The sequence below is a fragment of the Ursus arctos genome, unplaced genomic scaffold (assembly GCF_023065955.2).
Source record: "Ursus arctos isolate Adak ecotype North America unplaced genomic scaffold, UrsArc2.0 scaffold_23, whole genome shotgun sequence".
In the NCBI taxonomy this organism is placed as follows: Eukaryota; Metazoa; Chordata; class Mammalia; order Carnivora; family Ursidae; genus Ursus; species Ursus arctos.
The window spans coordinates 47,922,852-47,939,955 of NW_026622908.1; the positions used below are offsets into that span (position 1 = coordinate 47,922,852).

At 51.8% G+C, this 17,104-nt stretch overlaps 1 protein-coding gene and 1 non-coding gene across 11 annotated transcripts in view; both read right to left on the reverse strand.

The window, feature by feature from the left end:
- The window catches only part of AP2A2 (adaptor related protein complex 2 subunit alpha 2), an 83,987-nt gene that overhangs the window by 30,984 nt on the left and 35,899 nt on the right, over nucleotides 1-17,104 (reverse strand). For 3 of the 10 annotated variants that reach the window (XM_057317137.1, XM_048214713.2, XM_057317138.1), the window contains 3 exons: nucleotides 14,910-14,978; nucleotides 3,991-4,133; nucleotides 2,198-2,409 (listed from right to left, as the gene is read on the reverse strand). In XM_057317137.1, coding sequence (XP_057173120.1) covers nucleotides 2,198-2,409; nucleotides 3,991-4,133; nucleotides 14,910-14,978 — 424 coding nt within the window. Of the gene's footprint in view, nucleotides 1-2,197; nucleotides 2,410-3,990; nucleotides 4,134-7,264; nucleotides 9,546-14,322; nucleotides 14,401-14,909; nucleotides 14,979-17,104 lie in introns of those variants that run through there. The other 7 variants (XM_026482887.4, XM_026482886.4, XM_048214710.2 and 4 more) reach the window with 6 other exon arrangements.
- On the reverse strand, nucleotides 9,528-9,651 carry LOC113244206 (U6atac minor spliceosomal RNA). The gene has a single exon (XR_003312316.1). It is a non-coding gene; the product is annotated as a U6atac minor spliceosomal RNA (small nuclear RNA).

Sequence of the window (17,104 nt, forward strand, 5' to 3'; positions counted from 1 at the left end):
TCGGCTGAGCCGCCGGGAAAGCAACAGCCCACCACCGAGCAGTCCGGTGCAGGCTGTCTGGAAGAGAACAAGTCAGCGTTCCCAGAGCATGGGTCGAAGCCACAGAGGCTCTTGTCCCACGCAGAAGGAAGAGAAGGGTTTGAGGGTTTGGGGCTATCTTTACCATCTACCTCCCTGGTAGCTTTCTCATTCCTAAATGAGTCCAACCCAACATGAGAAGTCCCCACACCGCTCCCCATTCTACTCCAAAGAGAAATTACCTTAGTAAAAAATTCTGTCGGATGCTAAAAGCACTGGGGAGCAACAGACACATGCCCGTCTCTGGCCCCACGCCCTCCTCACAAGGAGTAGCAGGGCAGTGCACCCTGCAGGCCTCATGGCACAACCGCGCTGGCTTCAACTAGCCAGTGTGTCTCTATGATTGCAACAGCGCATCCTAACTAGCACAGGAGAGCCTTCCCGCCCCGCCGTCCCCACACGGCTCTGACGTCCGCACTGGAAATACAACACCCAGCATCCCTGGGGAAGCCAGGGAGAGCGCCGCCTACTTTCAGTTGTGTCAGGCCAGGGCCCAGAGCCCAGGACCTGGGCAGCTTCTCTTTCTGAGTGCCAACTGAGCCCTACCGTCCCGTCCCCAACATGCCAGTTCTGGCGCAGTGACCTGACTCTGTGACCTTGACTCTGACAAGACACTTCAGCTAGACATGGCCCCACCCAGGCCCCCAGGCCTGGTAACTCGCAGACATGGCTCAGCTGTCTTCTCGCAGCAGGCCTCTCTTCTCACCCATCCACATCCGTGTTCATCCAGGCTGGGCCGTGCTGTGCACCCTCTATGTCCTTTCAATCTGCAAATGCAGTCCATCCTTTATTTCAGGAGAAGGTTCTTGAATTATCATCTGAATACTTGCCAGAGATTACCTCTGTCTGTTTTACACCTCGTTCATCCAACAGGTATTTAACAAGCAAGTACCATTTACCAGGTACAGTTCAAATGCTGGAAATAAAGCAACAGCCATAGCAGACAAAAACCTCAGGCCCCAGGGAGCTTGTCTTCTGAGGGCGGAGGCAGGCAATACACAGACGTGTTCACTGGTATGTGCCAGGAACGGGGAAGAGGCCAAGCAACAGCCAGAGGGAGCAAGAGGCCCAGGGAAGGCCCTGGAGCAGCCCTAACAGGGGAGGAAGAAAGAGCACCATCAGGCCCTGAGCCCACACCCTCCCCAGGCATCTTCCAGACGGACCTGAGCCTCTTCCGTCTTGGTAATTTCACTCTCGGGGTGCCCGCCGTACCCTGCAGACCCCATCAGCAGACATGGAATGGCATCATCTCGGCCCCCCACCTGGTTCCTCGGCTCTGCAGTCCCTTCCAGTGCACGACCTGCTGCTGGCACACTATCTGTGAGCCTTCCCCACTCACAGTCCTCTGGGGCCTCGCCTCCAGCCTGGCCTGTCTGCCTCTGGCAGCACATGCCTCGGACACTCCTCCGGGGCTTATGAGGCCACAGCCCTTGCCCTCACTCGTCTAGGCCAGGGCTCGCCCCCAAGGTACAGCCGACCCTTGGGGCGGGGCATCCCGTGCACTGCAGGATATGAGGCAGTATCCCTGGCATCCATGCCCAGAGCGCTGTGGCCTCGGTCTGCTCACTGCCAGTCGTCCTGGAGGAGCTGGTCCCCCAAGTCCTGACGAAGTGCCCAGGACTGGGGCCCTTGTTGAGCCAGATGCATCACCAGGGTGTGGGCCCTGGGTTAGTTTCCCAACTCAGCAGAGTCCTGGAACACGAAGCAGCACCCCGCCTCTGCCGTACCCCATGGCACTGAACAGCCCAGCATGGTCTCAAACTCCTCCAGAGCCACCTGCTCAGCGCTGTGTGGCCTTTCTCCAAATTCAAGGGGGTGGAAGTGGGTTTCTAAGAATTCTCGGGATTTGAGTGCTGGACCTCTTCCTCGGTAACTCTCCTGAGAAAGGGCAAGAAGGGGCCCTGTGCCACACCACAGCACGACTGCATCCCTTCTTCTGCGGCCCTTCTTGGTTGGTTGTGGTTGGCAGGGTTCTTCTTTCATCATCTTGAAAACCCCGGTGTTACTGGGGGAGCAACGGTATGAGTGGAGGCACCGAGACATATGGGCCCCCCACCACCTAAGACAGGCAGATGAACTCTTCCGATAAATTCTTTACATAATTACATACTTGACTTACTTCACACAAGAGACATACCCAGCTACAAGGATTTTCGGAATCTCCCCAGCGAAGGCCTCGGCCATCTCGCGGCTGCCCACGTTGGCAATGCAGTGCAGGGCCAGACCCATGAAGGTGGGGTTCCGGCTGGCCAGGTCATTCTTGATGGCGTTGTTGATGAGCCGGATCAGCTCACTATTGGAGTTCACCAGCACAGAGATGAAGAGGTAGCCCTGGGTTCCGGAGAGACAAGAGGACAGAGAGCTCATGAGCACTGGAGCCAACATGGGGAAACAGTACACACACGTCCAGCCTTCGGGAAGCCTCCTCCAGTCTGCCTGTGCCCTGCAGGAGGAGTCAGGCCACTCTGATGAAAACACCAGTTCCATCAAAGAAGCAAAGCGTCTCCTTCCAGCTCTGCCATGAGACAACCCTGTGGGACGCACCTAAGTGGCACTTAGCCAGATGTCCTCCTCATCCCCACTGCCCGTCTCACTCACCTATCCGTGGTACCATGTGTGAGCAAGCTGGACTCACTGCTATCCCGAACAGGGTGGACCCTGACTGGAAGGCCCTAAGAAAGTGCAGTGAGTTCCAGAAATCCTGCTGACTGCGGCTTTACCCTCTGTCCATCTGCTTCTGTGCCCTCAGTTTCCCCTCACCACTGGCCAAACTCCAGCCCTGTGTCACCCCCCGGTCTACACCGTCCCCGGGCAGGGGGACACAGTGGCCTTCTTGAAACTCATCTGCTCCCTGACCACGCAGCTGAACTCCTGTGCAGCTTCCTATTGGTCTCGGGAGAAAGGCCCTACCCACACACCCATGTCCTCGCCTCAATTCCAGCCACTGCTGCCCCTTTGGCTCTGCAGTCCCTGCACGTGCCCCTGGCCAAGTGCTACCTGCTGTCTGTCTGCCCTCATCCCCTAGCTAACTCCTCCTTCTGTGCCCACTCAGGATGTCCTCCCCAGGGGACCTTCCCTACTAGCCACCCCCTTTGTGGGGTCCCAGAGGGCACCACGCACCTCCTTCCCTGGGCACTGGCCCCAGCTATAATTCTCTATCTGTGGGCTGGATAATGCCATCTCCTCACTAGAAAAAAGCAGGGCCCACGTCTGCTTCTGGTCACCATGTCCCCAGGGTCCTCCCAGCACACTGCTTGGTCCATGGCAGACACCATAATTCTTATTGGGTAAATACCAATACTTCCCTAGGGTATTTTTTTTTTACTTGCTGTAAGTTAAATTTTTGGACGGAGGAAACTGTTACTTTGCAACACTGCAGAAAACATAAAAGTATCATTACTCCCAAGAGGCTACAGGGCTAAAGTTACAAAGCCTGAGAGGCTTCAGGAGCCCAGGTACCAGCACCATCTGGGAAGGCAGCAGAAGCTGGGAGCAAGGCGAGGGCGCACCCATCTGCAGCCCCAGCTCTGAAACCACCCATTGGTGGCATCCTTGTCAGAAACAGAAAGCTGTACAAGAGGCCACCAGGGGAAGGGGTCTGTGCCAGGGCATTAGCCCGGCATTAGCCTGGCACTGCAGGGAAGGAAACAGGAGTGCCCAAGGCACCCATCACATTCAGCCCGGGCTTCGTGCAGCATCTGGCTAGAACCACAGCAAATCCCCAGACTGCAGGGAAGTTGTAAAGAAAGAGCAAGAAAAGAAACGGCCACCTTATCAGAAGAACCTTGCACAGGAGAAGAGCCCCTTCGGTGGGCAGGACTGCTTCCTGGAGGAAGGGAGGCCTCGGGGCCACCTCCTCAGATGTCCTCAGTGCCGCCCCGCCCCCAGGCCCCGACCCCTCGGGACACTCACGATCTGCTTCTCCGTGTATCTGTTGGAGCTGAGCAGGTTCACGGCCTCCATGTGCCCAAAGTCAATGTCATGACCCAGGAGAAAGATGAAGAGCAACTTGCAGACGTATTTTTTTTTACTATAGCCATCAAGAGCCTTGTCACCTACAGAAAAGGTGGGTGAGGCGGGGAGAGCAGAGAAGTCGTCAGCAGGAGCCAGACAACAGCAGCACGGGCTGGCCTGTCACAGAGAGACAGCCGCCCGCCAGACGCTGGCACAGATGTGCCGAGTGCAAGTGACGCTGCTACACCGGGCGGTGCACATCAGGGTCCAAAGGTTTGGCTTCCCTTAAAAAACAGAAACCAGAATCCCTAGCAGCAAGAGTTCTGCCCTCCCAAGACAGCCCAGAGCAGGCCAGGCCCCGAGGGCCTCCCTCAGGCCAACCACAGCCCTGCCAGGGCCCCTGGAGCCAACCCCAACTTAAACCAGCAAGTCTGTCTTTTAAATAAGTTTGTCAACACAGGCAGGTAAGTGTGCTCTAAAAGATCCCCCTTTCACTTCAGTTTTAGGACAAATCACCCACCCACGGAAATCACACACAAGAAGACTGGCGGGCGGGGGGCCAGCGCGTGGGCGGCTCAGTCAGTTCAGCGTCCGCCTGATGGTTTCGGCTCAGGTTGTGACCTCAGGGGGATGTAATCTCAGCCCTAAGGCGGCTGTGATAGATGGTTGATTGCCAATAGCCAGAATGGGGTTTGGTGACTCACAAGGTACCACAGAGAGCTGCAGACTAACCTGGGTCCTAGCCCAGAGGGGAGTCAACAGGCCACCCTGCCTGAAGCCAGAGCACCCGAAGGGGCTACATCTCTAGTGAGAAGGTGGCAGAGGAAATCTGCGCCCCCAAAGGGCACCAGCAGGGAGACTTGCCTATTTGAGCCACAGCTCAGTGCAATCAGGAAAGAAATGACAGCTCTGAGAATACAGGGCCCACACTCTGCCTACGCGCCTCCCCTAGGTACCCACCTCATGCAGCCCCACCTGCTCTTAGGGGCTCCTCGCCTGTTCAAGAGTGACCTGTAGGGAAGCCTTTCCATTGATCGCCCCCGCCTTGGGGCCTGCCACAGGGAGCCCATGCAGCCTGGGCAGGCTTCCCCATCACTTCCAAGACACGTACTGGAGTCTGGCTGGGGGGCTCCTGTGGAGCTTCGTATGGTCTGGGGTTAGGGCTGCGGGGTTCATGGTGACTCCAGTGCTTTCTCTGGCAAGTTTCAAACCACCAGCCTTCCCAGGAGCAGCCAGCTACAAGGGCTGCACACTAAGGGACCAAGTCACCTCTGGGCTCGAGAGTGACACTATAGCGCCCCCTACCTCAAGTGTACTGGGCAAGGAGGGAGACGCCAGGTGCTCCAAGTGCAGGAACCTACACTTTGGCCTCAGTGAGAGGCCTCAAAAATAAAAAGCTCTCTGCTCATTCCGCAGCCCAGATGCTTGTTTCTGTTAACAAAGTGTCTTGCTGGCTCCGTGTGCACTCACGCAGCCCCCTCACGAGTCAGACCCAGGCACAGACAGAGCGTGCCAGAAACCTCCTCCATGTGTGTGAGGAGCCTCATGTCCTCATGGCCCTCCACAGGGCACTGCTAGGCCCAGCTCTTCGTTCTTCCGGAGACGGAGCCAGTCTCCCAAGTACAGAACTCTCTGGAGGGACACAGTGTCCTCGTGCCACTGGTCAGTTCCAATGGCACTTCCACAAATGGCCCCAGGCAGAACCCCTCTGCATACCTCTCCCTCACGGCTGTCTCGGTAGAAAGCCATCAGAGGGACAAGGCTGCAGAAGGGGCCCTCGTGCAGTTTGGGGTGAGAACGGGAGGAGCTCCAAGGACCCACGACAACCTCTAGGCTCCACCCTGCCCATAACCTGCACACAGCCCTCTCAATGTGACCCCAATGCCCACGCCAGCATCCAGATTCCCTCTGCAGTCCCAGGCTACTCGCCTGCACAAGGAGAGCCACCACCCTTTGCACTCCCGATAGCCTGTGCCCTGGCCAGGCTAAACCAGCTACCTTCTCTGCTCTCCAAGGAGCTGAGCTAGCCCGTTGCTCCAAGGAGGGGGCCTCCCAATCTGTCCTCCTGGGGGCTCTCCTTCATCCCAAGGGGCCACCCTACCTCCTTGGGCCTTGCAGTCACTCTTAGCAGAGCTCAGGAGTTCTGCACAGTGACCGTCCCTCTAACCCACTGTGGTTCCACTCTCCTGACCAGACCAGACTGAGATGGTCCTCAAAATGTTGGTTTCAGCATGGGTTAGAATTGTGGTTTTATTCCAGTAATTTTAAACTGTGAAATCGCACCTCTCCTGCCTGAAAGGGGTGGCTCATGTCCCTCCCTTGCTGTGAAGACCACAGGAGAGAGGAGGCAGGAAAGCAGGCCACACACCGCACCATATCCTGACTGAGGATCAGGATCCAGTCTGTGCCCGAGGCCCCCCCACTTCTCTACGGCCCCCTCCTCAGTGGGCCAATATGGAAACGAAGCAGGACAGCACACCCAGGGCTGAGCAGCGCTTGAGACAAAGTGAGAGCACAACAGAGGCTTACGAGAACCACATATCACTGGCTCTTAAGACATGTGCCGATTTCCGAACATGAACTGTGAAAAAAGCTCTCTATCACAATGACTAAAACCTGGTATTTCTATAAGAATATATTAAGAATTAAGATACAAGACTGGAGAGTGAGTCAGTCACCACTGTATCCAGGTGCACAAACAAGCTCCCTCTTTCTCTAGTGCTGGGGCTGGTGGGAAAGACAGGCAGGTGTCCCTGAGAGTTGCTTGCTATCTGGGTCAAAGCCAGGTCAGCCTGTGGACCTGCACAATGCTGCGCCCCAGCACCTGCTCCCCCCCCCACCACACCCCAGCACCGATTAACCTGGTAACAGCCACTCAGTCACTCATGCTTCTCAAGGCCCATCCTCTTTCAACAGTGGCGATGACCAAAATTCGTCCAAGATAACCATTCTTCAGGGACAGGGGAGATGCAGCCGGCCCAATGTCAGCAAGCTTTACTCACGACCCCAAAAGACCTCAGGCTGACATAAATTTGTCATTTGTACCTTAAGGAGAGGACCCCTGTGCTAAACACAGACATGGCCTGGGACATACAGGTTTCCAAACCCTCAGCCCCTATGGGGGGTCACGTGGGCAATCACATAAAGCAAGGAGAAGGCACCTAGCCCACTGTGAGGTCTGAACATGCCCCCCCCCCGGCAGACACTATCTTGCCCAGAAAGATGTTCTCACCTGACGAGTAAGATGCCAGCAAGAAGCGGTGCAGCTGCAGGCACAACCTTCTGTCACTAGAGCAACACGTCCGAGTCCCAGTAACCAGATTCTTCCGGATGGTTTCTGAGCTATGACCCTTTCCACCCTTTTTCTCACAGAGAATGGTGCTCAACAAGTATCTTCTCATGCTCAAAGAGGAAAAAGAATGAGACACCAAGGACGGACACAGGACTTCCTCGCTTCTGCACCCTGACGATATGCTCCCTCGCCCCTCATGGCATTCTGTCCACGTCCTCCGTGAACTGCCTTGGAAATGCTCACACCAGAGAATCCACTCTTCCTCCCCAAGTCCCCAGAGACCCGAGGCGTTTTCTTTACTCTCTATGATGCTTACTGATTTTAATGGCTAAAAAAAAAAGGGAGACGCAAATTAAAACCACAACAACTAAACCTCGCAAGATTAACCATTCCAGGTGCGGGCGAGAATGTGGGAGAACCAGGGCTGCTCTCACATGGCAGGCAGGAGCACAACACGCACAGCCACTCTGGAAAGTTGCGTGGCAGCTTCTCGCAGAGTGAGGCCTACACCTTCCATGTGCCCAGGGAATGCTCACCGCAGCTCGGCTCCTCACGGTCAAGCACTGGGAACCCAAAGAACGTCCGTCCGCCCACGGGCAGGTCCACACAACACGCGGGAAGCACGCTCCGATGCACCAGCACAGGCAGCGCGAGCGCACCCCGGACGCACCATGCTCAGGTGAAGACAGCAGCCGTGAGAAACCTTACGCAGGGTTCCGTTCACGTGACTTTTCCAGAAAAGCAAAGCTACAGTGACTGAAAGCGGGCCTGCGGCTGCTGGAAACTAAGGAAAGTGGCTCAGAGCCAAAGGCACAGAGAACAGTCACGGTGCTCGAAATGTTCTGTTGCACTTTGCTGGCGGCTGGAAAATACAGGCACCTTCCAAAGTTCAAAGTGCACACTTGAGACGAGTAGATTTTACTGTGAAAAGTATCTCATAAAGCCCATTTTTAAAATAATACCGTCAAATATTCCAGGAAGAAAAGCACAAAAGATGACCGAACACTGGCAAGGCACTGGGTGCTGGTGTAGTCGGGAACCAGCACGGCACACCCCTTACAGTGAGCTTTCACTTCCCCCATAAAAACTGTGGCTTACTTAAGTCTTTCTACACCTACAATAACCTAAGTTCTTCCTGGGAACTTCCTTATGCACGTGTGCACCCCTAGAACTTAGGGGACACCCCGCGGCCATTCACGTTAGCATATGCTGTCCGGTAAACTGCAGACAAGCAGAGATAAGCAATCATCATGTCCGTGTAAACTGTAACACAGCAGCTGTTTTCCAACGGTTTCAAGACAGAGTGTGCTGGCTAATGTCATAATTACTATGACCCATTCCACCCCAAAACTCAGTGGCTTACATGACAAGCACAGGCCTGCGCAGGGTGCCTCTCCCTCTCTGCACAGCAGCCCCCAAAGCATGTTCTTCTCATGGAGGCGATGGGAAGACCCCCGGGGGCGAGTGGAAACGAGCTAAGGTTTGAAAGTGGCAGGCAGACACTGTCTACATCCCACAGGTCACGTCACATGACCAAGCCCCACACCCTTCCTCCAAAAACAGAGCTCACCCGTGAAGCCATAGGCCTCCAGCTCCCTTGAAGGCAAGGTTTGGGATTATAGATGCAACTTTCTGATGCTCCTAGGACTGTCTTCCGCGTGTGTTTGTAACTCCCCAGGACGGTTTCGTGCACAACCATCATGTACATTTCTCTACATACCTGCCGCTCCTTTCCTTTTCTTCCACAACTCTGACCTCTCCTCTCGGGTTATTTGTTTCTGGCCTAAAGTACATCCTTTAGAATTTCGTGGGAAACTCGTGGGAAACCATTTTTGTCTGAAAAAGTTCCATTTTAGCTTCATTCTTAGAAGACACTCTTGCAGGGTACAGTCTCCAGCTGGTTGTTCAGCACGCTGCCAGTCTGTAGTCCGCTGTGTGCCGGCTGTCAGCACAGAGCATCCCCTGCCCGGCTGCTCCCAGGACCGCCTGTCTCTGGACTTCTGCGTTCCCACAGTAACGTGTCTACACACACATTTCACTGCAGTTCAGGAAGTTTCATGCATTTTTTTTTAAGATACACAAATTTATTAAAATTTTGAAAATATTTAACAATTTATTGAAGTCAGAAAAATAAATCCTCAATATATAAAATCTAGAAAGGTGGAATTAGGAATTAGATTTCAAAGGATTTTGAAGAAAAAAAAAAAAACGATGGTTAAATGCCACGAAGTAGGCGGCAATGCCTCAGCGTGTGCGTGCTGTCAGGCCAGAGAGCCTCTTCCATCCTCGTCAAGGGAAGCTCGGACCTTCTCTCCTTCCGCACACACAATTTCCTGCGATCTTAAGGGCGTCACATCCTCCCCCCTTTCCTTCTGAGACACCGATTACACCTTTCAGACTTTTTCACCACACCCCTGTCTCTCACCCACTGCTCTTTATCTGTCCTTTATCTGCCCTCCATCCATGCAGTATCCAGGAGGGGTTTTGTTCTTACCTATCATTCAGAGCACTAATCTCTCTGCAATTACAGGTGCTGCTGGAAACCCAGAGTCCTTCATTCTGGTTACTGCAGGTCTCAGTTCTGGAATATCCATCTGGTCCCATCTCACAATCCACCATGTCACCTTTCACACATATGTCTCCTGCTCAAAATTTCAAGTGTGACTTTTCTTTAAAAATGGTAGACTTCCTTCTTTACTGTGATCTGACTCTGGTCTCAGATGCTCCGTAATTCTGTCTCTGCTGGTTCTTGCTCATGGCATCCTGATGTGCATGGTCACTATGACTGAACGCTGGACGTTGTGTGAGAAATCAGTTCTAGGAATCATGTGCACGTACAGTGATAGTGCCCTCCTCTGGAGGGTTGTTCTCTTACCCAAAGCCAAGTGTAAAGTCTGAGGTTCTGTGGGGTACCCAGGTGTCTGAAGCCCCATGGCACATCTGTGACAGTCCACTCCTGCCCTCAGGGCCTTGCCTTTGAAAGTCTCAGTGTAACGTGGAAGGGTGTCCACTTCTGGTGGGCTCTAAGCTTTGATCTTTCTCCTAGACCAGAGCTGCTCAACCTCAGCACTCTGACATCTGTCTTGTGCATGGCAGGACGGTTAGTAGCCTCCCTGACCTCCCTACCCACTAGATGGCAGCAGCGCACCCCCACCCAGTTGTGACAACGCGGTCTCCAGATGTGGCCAAATATTCCCTGGAAGGCAAAATCACACTGACAGGTAACCACCCCTCTTGACTTTCATGGAGACCAAAATGTCTGTTTCACAGCTCGCTCTTTGGGGTAGCAGATGCCCCTGAGGCACAAACAGCTTGGTGCTGTGCTTGCTGACGTGGACACTTACCTCCTCCTAGAGGAGTCTCAGGAATCCTCCTTTCCTCTTGTCACTCTACAGACTTTCAAGATTTTTTTTTTTAATATTGTATCTTTCTGTTTTCAGTAGAAGGTGTGGCTGACGTCTGCACTGTCCAACGTGGCAGCTTCTAGCCACATGTGGCTGCTGAGCACCTGAAGTGTGGCCAGTCTGAACTGAGTGTGCTGAGTGTACAACGAGGTTTCAGAGACTTGCATGAAAAAAATTTAAGATATCTCTTTACAGAAAGAGATAACTTTTTCTATTGACCACATGTTGCAACGAGAGTATTTTAGGCATACTAGGTTAAATAAATTAAAAATAGGTTTTTTTTAAAGTTTTTTGTTTTTTTAGCAATCTGTACGCCCAACATGGGGCTCAAACCCACAACCCCCAGATCAAGAGTCACGCATTCTTCTGGCTGAGCCAGCCAGGTGCCCCTAAAATTAGTTTCATCTGCTTCTTTTTACTGTTTTTAAATGTGGCTACTAGAAAATTTAGAATCACATGCCTGTCTGCATTAGTGACTTGAATTCTATTTCTCCTGGACGGGCACACACCTAAATGATCTAACCTGACAAAACTGGAACAGAAGCCCCAGGGGGCACATTTGTGAGGACAAAGGGTAGGTCTTCTCTTCTCTGTTACTAGTCAGGGCATACACATACGCAATAATGCCAACTGGTTAACAGAGAGGAGGGAACCTCTTTCCCTACCTAGGACAGCTTAGCTTAGGCAGGCACGAAGACAGAAGAAACAACCGAAGTCTTGTTTGTCCCCAAAACACTTATACAGAGAATCCGAAGATTTACCATCTGAAAGGCCGTGCACTCTTTTTTTTTAAGATTTTATTCATTTATTTGAGAGAGAGAGACAGCAAGAAAGGGAACACAAGCTGGGGGAGTGGGAGAGGGAGAAGCAGGCTCCCACTGAGCAGGGAACCCGATGCGGGGCTCGATCCCAGGACTCCAGGATCACGACCTGAGCCGAAGGCAGACGCTTAACCGAATGAACCACCCCAGCGCCCCTATTAACTCTTTTTTAATAACAACACGATTAACACATATTAGGCACTCACTTTCTATGAAGAAGCAATTTATACATATTTCCATACATAGATATAATTAGTGTAGCAGACATGGACCCTCCCTTCAATTAAGGACTGGAGCTGCCGAGCGTGTGGTTAGCTGGCAGGGTTAGCACTGTCAGGGACGGCCCTCCTTGGCTTCGAGCCACAGCTGAGCGAGGGGGTGGTACAAGGGCCCAGCCATTCCCACCCAATGCCAGACGCCTCTAACAGGCAATCTTCACCCCAAAGCTCCCTAATGGGCCGGCGTGTCCATGGGCACCTCCTCTGCCCAACTCCAGCCCTCTCCCTCCCTTCACTTCTCAGTGGTGCTCCTCTCTCATAACCCTCTGTACTCCAAGCCCGTCTCGGGGTCTGCTTCACAGAGAACCCAGACCGAGGCGAGCATCGACACCCCCCCTTCACAGCTGAGCAAAGACACAGAGTAAGTAACGTGACAAGGTGGCACAGCTAGGAAGCATCAGAGCAGGGACACGTCTGCGGGCGGTCAGGGCAACCTTACCCTTAACCACCAACTGATATTCCCTTGAAGAAACAAGGGAAGTTATAAGCGCCTCACCAGAAAGATATGCAGAAGGCAAACAAGCGCACGAAAAGATGCCCCACATCACGTGTCATCAGGGAAACGCACACTAAAACAACAGTAAGCTCCCCTCCTCTAAGTAAGTAAATAAATAAAATCTTTAAAACAAAAGTTTAAGGGGCGCCCGGGTGGCTCAGTTGGTTAAGCGTCTGCCTTCAGCTCACGTCATGATCCTGGGGTCCTGGAATCGAGTCCCACATCGGGCTCCCTGCTCAGTGGGGAGTCTGCTTCTCTCTCTCCCTCTGCTGCTCTCCCTGTTCATTCTCTCTTTCACTCTCTCCCTCTCAAATAAACAAATAAAATCTTCAAAAAAATTTAAAAAAAAAATAATAAAACAGTAGTAAGCTCCCTGTGCACCTGCTGGAACGGCCCAAATCCAGCCCCAGAGGCTGGTGAGGACGTGGAGCAGCAGGAACGCTCATGTTTGTGGCTGGTGGGGACGCACAGTGGAGCAGCCACTCTGGGAGACAGTCTGGCGGCTTCTTACAAGACGACACATCCCGTCACCACACGATCCAGCACTCACGCTCCCTGCTCTTTACCAAAGGAGCTGAAAGCTTATGGCCACACCAGACCTGCCCCCAGGATGTTCCCAGCAGCTTTACTGATAGCTCTAGCCGCGCCATTCGTAACTGACCCAACTTGGAAGCCACCAAGATGTCCTTCAGGAAGTGGACAGATAAATACACGGGGGCCCATCCAGACCCTGGCCTATGAATCTGGGACGAAGAGAAAGGAGCCATGAAGCCATGGAAAGACGTGGGGAACCTTAAAGACATCTGACTGAGTAGAGGAAAGGCTGCACACTGTAGGATTCCGACTCTGGGACATTCTGGAAAAGGCAAAACTACAGAGACAGTAAAAAGATGAGTGGCTGCCAGGGTCTGGGGGAAGGAACAGATGAACAGGCAGAGCAAAAAGATTTTTAGGGCACGGAAACTACTCTGCATGACACTATGACAGTGGATTCATATCATCACACTTCTGTCCAAAACCGCAGAATGCACAGCACCAAGAGTGACCCCAAGAGTCAACTGTGCACTCTGGGTGATAAAGACATGTCTAGAGGCACTTGGGTGGCTCAGGTCATGATCCCAGGGTCCTGCGATCCAGCCCCACATCGGGATCCCTGCTCAGCGGGGAGTCTGCATCTCCCTCTCCCTCTGCAGCTCCCCCTGCTTGGGCTCTCTCTCTGTCAAATAAATAAATAAAATCTAAAACAGAAGACGATGATGACGACGATGACGATGTGTCCATGTAGGTCCATCAACCATAACAAACGTACACCCTGGTGGGGATGTCAACAATGAGGAGGTTGTGCATGTGTGGGCAGGGGTATACGGGAAATTTCTGTACCTTCTTCTCAATTTTGCTATGAACCTAAAACTGCTCTAAAACAATAAAATAGTAACAAAAACAAATTTTTAAAAATCTAAGCAATGAAGGTTACAGACCCCCCAAAATACACACACACACGTGTATATATATATATATATATATATATATATTCATATGTGTGTTTGTATATATATGAAAAAGCAAACCTTTTCACAGACAATTTCAGAAGTTTCACAGACCTAAAAGATCCTTAGGCCCAGTTAAAAATATGAAAACATAACACTCTCCCCAGGGCTCAACAGAGAAATACCCAAATTCCACTAGTTTTTGCATCGCTTGATAACACAGGATATGCATTCTCAAGTCCTGAAAAACCATCCATTCCTAGAAATTCTGCCTTCCACCCACCCTTACAGCTCCCTGGGCTCCGTCCTAGCCCTCTCTTCCATTCACTGACTCCAGGCAACTTCAGGCACTCTCGTGGCCTCACAGAGGCTTGAACCAGATCTCAAACTCGGAAAAATTAAAGGTTTAAAACAAAGGCTTAAAGGATTAACCAGCTTTTCAGTCCTCACGACTGAAAACCTACACTTGACAGTTCTTCAAAATGGGGGTGTCCAGGTAAAGAGGCGGCTACCTGAGTGGATCAGGTCATGTGGTACACTCTTCATTCACAAAGCCAAGCACGCTTCATTACCAAGTGCTGAATTACTCTGTAATACCTGAAACAGATCATGAGCAACCTCAGGCAGAGCACTTCTTTGAGATTCATACTTTGAACCAGCCCAGGAAAAAGGCTGGGTCCAGGGAAGGGCCACCCTACCTGGTGAATTCTACACGACTTGTCAAATTCAAGAGCAACCAATGGCTTGACTTTAACCACGTTTTAGTTCTAGGGGCACCTGGGTGGCACAGTAAGCTGACCGTCTGACTCTTGATTTCGGCTCAGGTCATGCAAGGAGTCTGCTTGAGATTCTCTGCCTCTCCCTCTGCCCCTCACACTCACTCACTCGTGCACGCTCTCTCTCTCTCTCATAAGTAAGTAAGTAAATAAGTAAATAAATAAAGTATTTAAACACATTTTAATTCTAACAGAGCCATGAGAGTAATCGTGCTCAGAACTCTGGTTTGAAGCGGAAAGAATTAAAATGGCATCAGAAGACTAGTCCCCACTGTGTAAAATTTACAAAAGCCCATTTCATGAAAAAGATTGAACATACTTACCTTTAAATTTTGATCTAATGTTTGCCAGTTCTTTGTTTATTCTCTTTATTTCTGCTTCTTTACTTTTGCCTAAAAAAAGAGAACACAAATGCATTCTTACTTCAACTGATTTCTGAACAAACGTCTATTCCCTGACAAGACCAACACATCAGAATCGAAGGCAGAACCACTGCTTTTAGGAGGCAAGGAAAGAAGCAATCTGCCAGCAGCCAAAACCAGTAGGGAGGTGGCTGGGACAGAAGCTGGGGCCCTGACACAGGCCCCCCAAGTCAAAACAGGGCAAGTCCGTAAGCACCACACAGGAAAGCAGCCACTCTAGAAAGCGAGGGGATCTACAGCACCGTTTTTAACCCCACCTTTGCCACAGTTCTGGAACTGAACACACTCAAAATACCTGCTAAACACTTTCCATAATAAATCATTATCAAGCTAATAGTTTACTCCTAAAATGGCTGTTACTGCCATGGGTAATTTTTTAAATAACTATAATGGGCTTCTAATTTTCTTTCTCTATGAAATTTACTGACCTACAAAATCTGATAAATCCACTTTTACCCTATGCGATGAAGTCTGGGAAGTTGTCTCCATTATAGGTAAAAGAGATGAAAGATACATTATACGCATGACAGTCAAATTTTGCCACACCCTAGATTGCTAAATTGGACTTAATCCAACAAATATTTGTGTGCATGGAGCAGGTCAGATGTGGAATGGAGATCAGACCATGTTCAGTTTTACTCCACGCTGGCCGAGTGTGGAAACCAAGGCCTAGAGAGCATGGGAGGCTTTCTAAGGGCTACACACCTTGACAAGTACTATAAAAATACAAGAAATGATTCATCACACAGGACACTGTGAGTTGTATATGAAAACACATCTCCATAAATTCCCATCACTTTGTGAAAGCAGGAGCCAAGTTTACTATGAAGTACCCTCTCCAGGCAAGTCCTTGCATGAGTGACTGCACTCGCAGTGGGAGGAAAGGCCTCCGCAGCAGCCACCCCACCAGAACACTGCCAGCCCCTGGTGCTCACAGATGCCCAGACCTGGGGCGCACCTACACTGCCCACATGCTCAGCCCTCCTCTGCCTCCCCTTGTGGAACTTATGTCACCTCCTCCAGCAAAGCAACCTCCCTCTCTCCAGGACATTCCCAGAATATCATTTATCTTTTACTGCTAACTAGCTAAAAAACAGGGCCCTAGAAAGCCCCTGACAGAGCAGGTGGTCAGGACAGGGCTACGTGGCAGGCTCACTCACCAGGCACCATTTGAGATGCCAAGACGTAGGCTAAAACAACACTTTCTGCCCTTAGGTAGGGGTCGGGGGGCTGGAGACCTTTAACAGAACAAGCACAGGTCAGCTCTGGGGAATGAGGGGTGCAGGTAGGCTGGGAGGGGGCATCCAAGCACCCTCACCAGCCCTGATGTCATGCAGGCCAGAGCCAGTCACAGTAGCTAAGATACGGAGCAGCCTGGGTGGCTCAGTCGTTAAGCGTCTGCCTTCAGCTCAGGGCGTGATCCCAGCTTTCTGGGATCGAGCCCCACATCAGGCTCCTACGCTGGGAGCCTGCTTCTTCCTCTCTCACTCCCCCTGCTTGTGCTCCCTCTCTCGATGGCTGTCTCTGTCAAATAAATTAATAAAATCTTAAAAAAAAAAAAAAAAAAAAGAGCAGCCAAAGGCGCCCTGAAGGGTTGGGAAGGGGGCACCAGGTAGAGCAGTGGGCTTTAACAGCCCAGGGTGGCAGGTCAAGGGCAAACTGCTTCTTAAATCATTCTCAAAAAGTGTTATCTTAGCTGAAGTAAGCTTTTTGGACTTGGCTCAAATGGCCATGAAAATGATATCTTGGTAGCCTTCTGCTTCACACCCACTCAGACTCCAGGCAGCTTCCCAACACAGCCTGGACTGACTGTAGAAGACAAAGCACTGCGCATGTGTGTGCACCTGAGTGTGCATGTGCCCGTGTGTGTATATGTGTGTGTTTGTGTGTACACCCGTGTGTGTGTGCGTGTGTGCGCCTGGGTGTCAGTGTGCACCGTGTGTGCCTCTGTGTGTGTGCACGCATGCACCTGGGTGTGAGTGTGCACCCGTGTGGGGGGGGGTGCACCGTGTATGTGTGCGCGTGCGCCTGGGTGTGAGTGTGCACCCGTGGGTGTACGTGTGTGCGTGTGCGTGCGGGTGTCTGCGTGTATGTGC